General features: G+C 35.8%; 1 protein-coding gene across 1 annotated transcript in view; it reads left to right on the forward strand.

Annotated features, from left to right (window-relative positions):
- The window catches only part of TMEM123 (transmembrane protein 123), a 39166-nt gene extending 35682 nt beyond the window's left edge, over nt 1-3484 (forward strand). Inside the window, exon 4 of the mRNA XM_084893598.1 lies at nt 1050-3484. Coding sequence (XP_084749724.1) covers nt 1050-1074 — 25 coding nt within the window. The 3' untranslated portion in view covers nt 1075-3484. The remainder of the gene's footprint in view (nt 1-1049) is intronic.
- The last annotated feature ends 6830 nt before the right edge of the window (nt 3485-10314 follow it).

Below are 10314 nucleotides of genomic sequence, written 5' to 3' on the forward strand. Positions count from 1 at the left end.
CAGAATCTCCATTCCACAAAGGGCACTATGCTGGCAGAAGCAGAGCTGGGACTCTAAAAGGGTCTTATCTTTGTGTGGGAACCAGTAGATGATGAAAATGCCATATTTATTTGAGTTCAAGTACATATTTCTTGTGGTTTCCCTACACACAAACACACACACATTTTAATACCTCTGAAATTAGGCTATATCTTACAGTCTATGGGATGAGAAAGCCTTGTGTTACAGTTTAATTGGCTATATTTTTCTTAGTGCTATGTAAAAAAAATAAATAATTTTAAAGCCAGTAATTCCTTTGAAGTTATTAAAAAAAAAAAAAGGCATTTCATAAGTAAGGACTTCATGTTTGTCCCACTAAAGAAATTGAGACCTTCTATGTCCAGTACTAATGAGCATTTCTAGTTCTCATTTATTGGGTAATGATTGATTAAGACACAGATTAAAATGTTAGCTCCTATGTTTCTGAGAGTTTGGTGGAGAGACCGTGGAGTGAAATGGGGAGACATGGGTTTGGGGCAGACAGCCTTAGTTCGAGTCTGGTTGACTGCGGACTGGCAGGGTGCTTTCCCATGCTTGTATAAATGAGGTAGCCCAGTGCACAGTGGTCAAGACCAGAGTTCACGTGCCTGCTTAGCTTCTGATCCCCTGCAGAACCGGGTAGTGAATAAAGTAAATAAAAGTATTCTCTGCAGAGTTACTATGAGGATGAACTGAATTATGGATGTAATGTCTGCAGTATAACATGTGGAACAGAGTAAATGCTCAAGAAATATGGTGGTTTCTTTTTTTAAAGAAGGAAATATTATACTAGCTAACTGGTGGAAAGGCACACAGCCCTAAGAGGCCGCGCAGAGATTTAAGTTTAGGCTTGTTTGACAACCTGAACCCCTGCTTGAATCCGTAACCACTACAGTATACCAGGTACTCTTACTTAAAGGAATCACAATTCACTTTGATTCTGAAACTTGACATTGCTACTTTATAAAAATATGAATATATAAATAGATTTGATACAAAACAAAGTAATTTTAACTTTTGATATATTGCAGTGATGAACATGATGCCATCATTTAAGGAAATCTAAGGACCAACGGAAGGAAGATTGATGCAACCCTATCGATCAGTTTAAGCCAATATTCTCTTTTTTTTTAAGTAGTATAAACAGGTCATGCACATAATGTACAATGTATCACATAAACGTGAAAATTCCTCATGATTACTGAAGCTAAAAAAGTTTTGTTTTGGGTTTTTAATGAACATTGGGAGCGTACAGTTAGTTAATGGTTATATTCACTTTTAGAAAATATATAAGACAAGTCCTGTCGCATTGTCCTGTGGCATTGGTCACGCAGGGCCAGTACCTGGAAGACATACCAAATAGGAGCTTGTCACAACACTCAGGATGTTGACTGTCTTTATTGCTCACACAAAGAACTTAGTGCTACTCAGAGCTGGATATTTGTCTCACTAATGCTTCACAGCAGAAATGTTATAAGTAAACCGGGTCTTAAGCATGATTTTAGTTTGTGTCTCTTTAGAAAGCATCAATATTTTATGTTTTAAAGCACAATACTTGGTTTAGAAACAAAATGCACACACACACACACCTGGAAAAAAATTCAAATAAAATCAGAAACCTTACTGGGGCTTAACCATGTTAGCTTATATATTTTTTAAAAATCCCTTTTGAGCTTTCAATGGCAGTTGATATAATTACTTTTCCCCCCCCTCTGTGATTTCAGCAAACTGCAGTGTTTAACATGATAGTGTTTTGTGTTTTAAAGACTTAATTGTTAGTATTAAATAAGTTAGATTATTTGCTACTGTGAGAATAGCCTCACCACTGGAAATTTGCCTTTTTTCATATTCAGCTATTAATTATATGTTTAGTGAATATTTAAAGCTATGTAGAGTTGCTTTCAATATATAGAAATGTTTAATGCAGCATAAACACACGTAACTTTAAAAGTCCCTTACATGGTTTCCAAAAAACATTTAGCACTCTGTCTAGTCAGAACTATAGATTAATCTGTTTCTCAAGCCAAGGGTTATAGAGCCCCCCTCAAGCTACTAAACCTATAAGATGAAAATATTATATTTTTCTGCACTGTAAAAAGTTTGGGGAAACTGCATTTTTATATTAAAACCAATGTATTTTGGAATAATTTTAAAACAGGAATTCCTTATTGGGGTATTTTTTCCCACCACTCCTCTTTTGCTAAAGAGGAGGCACTTTTAGATGTATTGTTACTGGAGAGAAAAAGCAGAGTACTGTGGGGACACTAATATTAGCCAACATTTTTTTGAGTGTTTTCACTTTTCTAGTTTATATTTCCAGCACTCAAAACTCAGGGTCAAGACAAAAGAGGTATTTAGTCATACATACTAAGATAGTATTCCTATATTAGATTAGTCAAAGTGAACCATACCAATTTCTAACAGCCTAAAAAGGAGCTAAGATGTCCTAATAAACACGAACCTGCCTCTAATAGAAATTAAATACAACTTTTGTGGTCAGCTTTTGCTTTATGGGGAATGTCATATACACATTTTTATATAAAAAGGTCATTTCTGCTCACTGCAGAACGGCCAGTTAATGTGATGAATGTGGATGATAAATATTCAAAGTGTGTATATGGCTGGATAAATATTCAAAGTGTGTATATGGCTGGATGTATGCAACACATGCAATATGGAAGAAATATTATGAAAAGCATGTGGTTATATTTTATAGTTTGAAAAATGTGGGCTGATAGGTAAGTTGTATGTGACTAAACATCTTTAATAGTAACAGGGGCCTTTTAAATTTTAAGTTGTTTTGTCCCCTTTGTTCTTGATATTTTAGTACTGAAATCAGCCAGAACTTTGTAGACAGGCCTGGAATTTTCTTGAGTACTTCTTTCTTTAGCACTTTGAAGATATAAAACCACTTTTTAAGTACTAAATGTTACTAGTATATGCCTTTAGTTCTGTGCTTTGGGTTTGAAATAATTTAGTTGAATTTTCTCTGTATATAAGTTGTATAACTTGTTTTGTTACTTTTAAAGACCAGTACTTCAATACAGTCAGGTGGGTTTTTTTTTGTTTTTTTTTTGTTATGTGCAAAAATTGAGAGAAACGGTGATACAAGCCAATAATTTGCTTTGGAACACATTTCCTAATTATTTTCCTAAGTATGTTTACTTGAAGCAAATGTTCAATTTTGTTTGGATTCTTTGAGAGTGTATTTAATTTGAAAATAAAAGCAATCCAGATGTATATATTGGGCAGAATCCAATTAATAATTTTAAATTTTCATTAGATAATCCTTAAAATAAATTCAAATACAGATAAATGTTGGCAGTACATTACAGTGATAATTTTGCATTTTTCAGAAGAAACATTTAAATTGAATTCCTCTTTTTTCTTTTTATTATGATGACCAGCTTTGGGTATTTCATTGTTACTAAGATCTATTTTTAGAATAAAATTTTGTCCACTAAGAGTTTTATATGTGTGGTTTTGTTCACTTTATCAAACTCAAGAGAAATTAACAATAAGAAAAGCGCCAAGTAAAAAAATCAGGTTGTTGGGGCTAACCTGACACTATAAGTGAAGTTATCTGGAGCAGCGGTCCCCAAACAGTGGTCCTCAGACCACCGATTGTCCATGGGGTCCGAAAGGTTGAGGACTGCTGGTTTAAGGAAACCTTTGGATTCTGGACCATCAACACTTGTTCGGAGGGCCAGTGTTGGAGCCCCCACTGAAACTTGACTGAACCTCGGGAGGAGCCCAGCAGTCAATGGTTTAACAATCCTACCAGGTGATTCTGATGAACACCAAAGTTTGAGAGGCACTGCTCAAAGAACTTCCATTTGAAGCCACGTCTGTATTCTGCTGGGTAAATTTAAAAAGGTATGTTCCTAGCAGAAATTAAAAAACTACCATTTCCTATATAAATCAGATGCAAATGAATTAATGTATAGTATTCAAGTCTTTATTTTTTCCTTTAAAACTGGATATATTTAACTATCTGCGAATAACAAATGTTTGTTATAAGGTAATCAAGAGGAAAGGTTACAGTTCTCAGAAAATCCTTTAGCTAATAAAAAAAAAAGGTACCCTGTTACAATATTATTTGTACACAATTCCTCCCTCCTCCCTACCCTTGCTTGGTTCACTCTGGGCAGAGTTTACACCCCCACCAACTTTAGACATAAAATATGTCTTGCTTTTGACCCAGTGGTATGGGAGAAGATGTAATAAAGAGTACATCTGTACAGGGGGGGAAAAACATCTTTTAAGCTTCAGTTTACTTTTAAAAAAAATTTAAGTGTGTTACATATGCAAAAAATGCTCAGAATGAATGACATGGCCAAGAAAGAAACAAAGATTGTTCTTGACTTTGCTTCCCCTCTCATCTCTCCTACTCAACACAGGACTGAAAGTCCTAGCTAGAGCAACCAGGCAAGAAGAAGAAATAAAAGTCATTAGACTTGAGAAGGAAGAAGTAAAATTGTTTCTATTTGTAGATGACCTGGTTTTACATATATCCTGAAGATTCCACCAAAAAACAGTTGGGTGTAATCAAATTCACTAACGTTACAGGATGCAAAATTAATGTACAAAAAGCAGTAGCATTTCTATGCACTAACAATCATCTGAAAAAAGATAATGGTTCCATTTATAATACCTTCAAAAACAAAATGCATAGGAATAACATAGGCGGTGAATGACCTCTACTCTGAAAACCAAATAGCCAAAGCAATCCTGAGAAAGGAACGGTGGGAGGTATCACACTTTCTGATTTCAAGCTATTAATGAAGCTATATGTGCTTGTTAAAGGTGGTGGTGGGGTGGTGAAAAAGATCAACTTAAATAAAATAGACCCTATAGTAATCAGAATTGTATGGTACTAGCATAAGAACAGATAGACCAATGGAAAAGAATCAAGAGCCCAGAAATAATGCATACAGCATCAACTAATATTTCACAAGTGTGTCAATACTTAATGGGGGGGTGGGGTGGGGGACAATCTCTTAAGTAAATAGTACTGAGAAAATTGGATATTCACATGTAAAAAATGAAAGGCCCCTATCCTACACTTTTCACAAAAATTAACTCTAAATGGACTAAGGACTTAAAAGTTAAGAACAGAAACCATAAAACTAGAGGAAAACAGGAAAAAAATTCCTTGGCAATGAATTTTTGGATATGACATCTCAAGCAACAAAATAAGGACTAAACAATTATGCATAAGAAAAAGAAAATACAAATGTTTTATGTCTACTCTGCTGTTATGTGATCTTACAAATTCATTGGCAGGTTGGTAGTAAAGAACATAATAGACATCTTGATATAAATAGCTAACAACTAAGTAAAAAAATTAGCTAAGATTAAGTCATGTATGATTTCTTCTGTGAATAGAAAGTACTAGCATTCTGGCTTTTTTCTGCCTTCCCATCGAGGAAGAGATGGGTGAGCTTCTGTCCCAAAATGTCTAGATTTATCATTTCTAAGAGGCCTTGCCTATTTTTAATAAAACATCATAATCATTTTTAACTATCACTTAAAATCCAACTGAATTATCTCTTATAGAGAATTTTTCCTATGCATCCAAGCTTGCTCTCCTATTTTGTGTTTGTTGCTGCTGTTGCTTCAAAAAGTTGAGAAAGGGACACATAAAAGGCTTCTCAGAACATGCCATCCTGTCCTATAGCTATGGGATCAGGCAAGAAATTTCTGGGACCTGCATATGCTCTGTACCCAAAGGATATAAAATATATATATATATATCAACTGAGATGGAACACTTCCTAACTCACTCTAAGGCTAGCAATGCCCTGATTCCAAAGCCAAACACACCACAAGAAAACTGCAAACTGCCCTGACCGGTTTGGCCCAGTGGAGAGAGCATTGGCCTGTGGACTGAAGGGTCCCAGGTTTGATTCTGGTCAAGGGCATGCACGTTGCAGGGGGTGTGCAGGAGGCAGCTGATAGATATGGACAAAAGTGCCATGTTTCAAACAAAAGCAACTTGTGTGATTAAACTGCAAGCTGAAATAGCTGCTTTGTTCACGAAATAGCAATTTTATTTAAAAGAATAACTGATAAAAAATAATGCTGACAGATCCTATGCATGGTGCCAGGTGGGTACTAATCTTATTGGGGGACCACCTTCTAAGTTATATAAATGTCTAACCATTATGTTGTACACCTCAAAATAATATATTCAATGTCATCTATAATTTTTTAAAAAATTATTTTAACTCGGATAAAATAATACTGACAGACTTAACTATTTGGCAGTTATTCTGTTGAAATGAGTCTGTGAAAACAACTGACAGTGTTTGTAGCTAATGATAAAAATCAACCTTTTCAGCAAAAATTAAAATTTTAGAAACGTGTATATACCACTATCAGCTTGAGAGTGTCCCAATACCTGGACTTGCCCTAATGATATAAGAAGTTAAGAACAAATGTGATTTTTATTTTTTTTATTTTTTAATATTTTTATTGATTTTATACAGAGAGGAAGGGAGAGAGATAGTTAGAAACATCGATGAGAGAGAGTCATCGATCAGCTGCCTCTTGCACACCCCCTACTGGGGATATGCCCGCAACCAAGGTACATGCCCTTGACCGGAATCGAACCCGGGACCCTTCAGTCCCCAAGCCAACGCTCTATCCATTGAGCCAAACCGGTCCCGGCAAATGTGATTTTTAGATACCGAGTAATGAAATGTGTCAACATGTAGGAGCTCTTGCATAATTCAGTAAACAGATATTTTCCAAATGACCAACACATGTTATAAGATTATGCATGAGTAAGACCCATTCCAAGGGAAAAATCCACCAGTGGATCTTATATAACAGAAAACAGAGATCACACTGAACAGTAAAAAGATCAGTGGTTGCCAGGGCCTAGCTGGGAGGGAGGGATTAAAAGGTAGAGCATAGAAAGTTTTTAGAGCAATGGAACTATTTTATATGTTAAAATGATGGATACATGTCATTATTATATATCTGTCAATACACCAAAAGTGAACCCAAATGTACGTTGTTAACTTTGGGTTATAATGATGTGTCAATGAAGGTTCATCAACTGTAACAGATGTACTGTTCTGGTGAAGGATGCTGACAGTGGGGAGGTTGTACATATGTAGGACAGAGAGTAGGGGGGAACTCTGTACTTTCTCCTTAATTTTGGCGTGAACTTAAAATTATTCTAAACTATAAAATATGAAAAGTTCTTAAATTTTAATTAAAAAAATTTTTAAGACTATTAATATGACTTCACATTCCAACTACCTTTAAGGAACTGCCTGACACTTGTCAAGTTTTGGGGTAGCATCAATAAAGAAGAAGAATAAAAGAATATCCACAATTATCTGAAAAATTCTTTTCCAAATATACTGAGAGGCTGAAATTTTCTTCATATACTTCAACCAAAATAAAATACATATTACAAAAGATTACTCAGCAAGACATCAAAGAGCTTTGCCAAAACGTAATATAAGGCCATTCTTCTCACTAAATATCTTAAATATTTTTCATAAGAAGTACTACCTTAATATGCAATGTGTAGTGCTTTATTTTTTAAAATATGTAATGAATTTATTTTTAAATGAATTCATAAATATTTTAAAATTGTGTTTAATTTCCAATATGGTAAATATCAGTATGTACAACTCACATAAACACAAGCTCTTTGGGGTCCTTCAAAACTTTTTAGGACTGTAAAAATCGGATCCGAGACAAGACCAAAACATTTAAGAACTGCTACCATGCACAACAGATTTACTTTACATATAGTAGGAGATACTGAGTGAAATGTTACACTTCTATAAAAAAAAAACTTAGGTCTGTCTGCAAAGCAGACAGCAGGCTGTCCACTGTCTCAATGAATGGCAGTCAACAAGTAGAGGACCTCTTTTTTAAATATATATTTCAATTGTTGATAGTATTACAGATACCTCCTATTTTCCCCCCTTTTACCTACTTCCCCCTACCCACCCACCATAGGTCTTCACCCCACTATTGCCTGTATCCATGGACCTTTTACTTGGTTAGTGGGGAACAGAAGAGAAATCTGTTCAGCCCCAGTCCCCCTGCTGCCTTCAGACAGAACATTGGAAACATCCAGGTGAAAATAAGAATCCTAACAAATGATAAATTACTTAATTCCCCCAATTTATGTTAAGAAGGTAAAAAAATAAAGACACATTATTTTCAAACATAAGTAGGAAAGTGAAAAACTGAAGTGTGGTTTAACAGACTAAATTTGTAAAAGGTAAAAGTTCTGGAGTCATTCCCACCTAGACCACATACAATTCACAGTCCACCATCTATTATCTCCAGCAATCTACATCGTTTCATTGATCCTAAATTCCTACATATCCAAAAAGGGATATCATGTTTACTAGGACTTTAAGGATTAAATAAGGCAATAAATAAACCTAACAAAACATCTGGCACTCATCTATTTGTTCAACATAATGAATACATGTATGACACTATTATGAGGGCAAAAAGATAAAGAATTCAAGTCCTACACTCTAATCTAGATACACAGAATTCAGCAAGTGGATAAGACATTACCATTCACTTCTATTTTATGCTTCACACACACACATATATATATATATAGAAATAATATGAGTAAGTTCTTGTACATTATTAAAACTTGAGTAGCTAAATAAAACTAAGATAAACTCTCTAATCCATAGACCTCACAAAGTTATAGTTCTTATGCTGGATAGCAGCCCATGCAATTTTTACAAATATTAGTACCACTTCACAGGACAATTGTTCCAAAAGCATAAGCTAAGGAGTCATGTAGATCCCTGTTCAAATTTTACTTTGCAATTGTTGAAAAGAGTAGAATTAATATGCTCTGAAGTATCTAGCACCTTGTATTAGTTTGCTAAAGCTACCATAACAAAGTACCAAGCTCGGTGGCTTAAACAACAGAAATGTATTTTCTCACAGTTCTGGTGGCTAGAAGTCCAAGATCAAGATGTTGGAAGATTTGGGTCCTTCTGAAGCTTCTCACCTTGACTAGTTGATGGCCATCTTCTTCCAGTATCTTCACATGGGCCTCTCTCTGAGTGCGTCTGTGTCCTAATTTCTCCTTATAAGGACAATTTATATTGGATTAGGGCTCATATAATCTTATTTTATCTTAATTATCTCTTTAAAAATACGATCTCCAAAAATAGACACATTCTGAGTTACCAGGAATTAGGGTTTCAACATAGGAATTTTGTGTGGGCACAATTCAGCCTCTGACACATCTTAATTGTTTAAAGAACCTAGCACTGTGTGTGCGGCGCCCGCACAGCCAAGGGTTCGGAGGGCTGGTGAAGGATGGAAAGGCAAAGAGAACAAGCTGGGTCTAGATGGATCTTCTGTGCCTGGCTGAGGCCACAGAACAGATCCAGTCTGCAAGCTGATGGTTTATTTATAGTCAGAGGTAAACAAGGTAATTTACAATGTTATTCTAAGTTTCACTTGTTTTGGCTGCACTTGCTGCCCCTCCCACAGCCCATGCAGATCTAGGGAGCAGTCACAAGATCAAGCTTATTTATGCTAAGAGGGCTGTGCCCTCTAAGCTGGAACTTGTTTGCGACTTGGCCAGCTGGTCAGTCCGAGGCTTACCCCTATAATTGCTCCCTACAACTATGCTTGGCACACAGCGAATCCTAATATAAAGTAGCTATTATTAGGCAAAAGGTAGAGAGAACAGTTTCTAAAAGGATTTAATTCCCTCTTTATAGCCCTTCTATAATGGCAAGAAGAAACTTTCCTTCACTGACATGAAATCGTATACCTATCAAGATGGAAATAAAGGCAAAAGGAGAGATTGAAGGATAAATGTTTGCTCTTTCCACTGCAGTCTTTAAAGGGTTCTAAAGTAGTTGTAGGGTAAAGAAAAAAATGTAGCTTTTAATATTATATCTCCTTTCCACTTGGCCCCAAGACCCAGATCTGGGAAAGGTCAAATGTGATTGGGCTCTAAAAGGAGATAATTACGATTATCTATATTCTACTTCTTCATCCCACTAACACCTATGCAACAAAGCAACTACACTATTTTTAAAAAATCCATTGCACATTTATCTAATTTTAGTTGAGAATCTGTATATACGTTTTAATTCAAATTGTATCTATACTAGAGGCGCAATACATGAAATCTGTGCACTGGGCAGGGGAAGGGGTCACTCGGCCCGGCCCGTTCCCTCTTGCAGCCTGGGAGCCCTTGCTCCTAACCACCCGCCTGATCACTCCTTACCTCTTGGCTCGCCATTCAGCACTGCCATGGAGGCAGAGAGG

This window comes from Pipistrellus hanaki, assembly GCF_964339955.1.
Source record: "Pipistrellus hanaki genome assembly, chromosome: 9".
Classification (NCBI taxonomy): domain Eukaryota; kingdom Metazoa; phylum Chordata; class Mammalia; order Chiroptera; family Vespertilionidae; genus Pipistrellus; species Pipistrellus hanaki.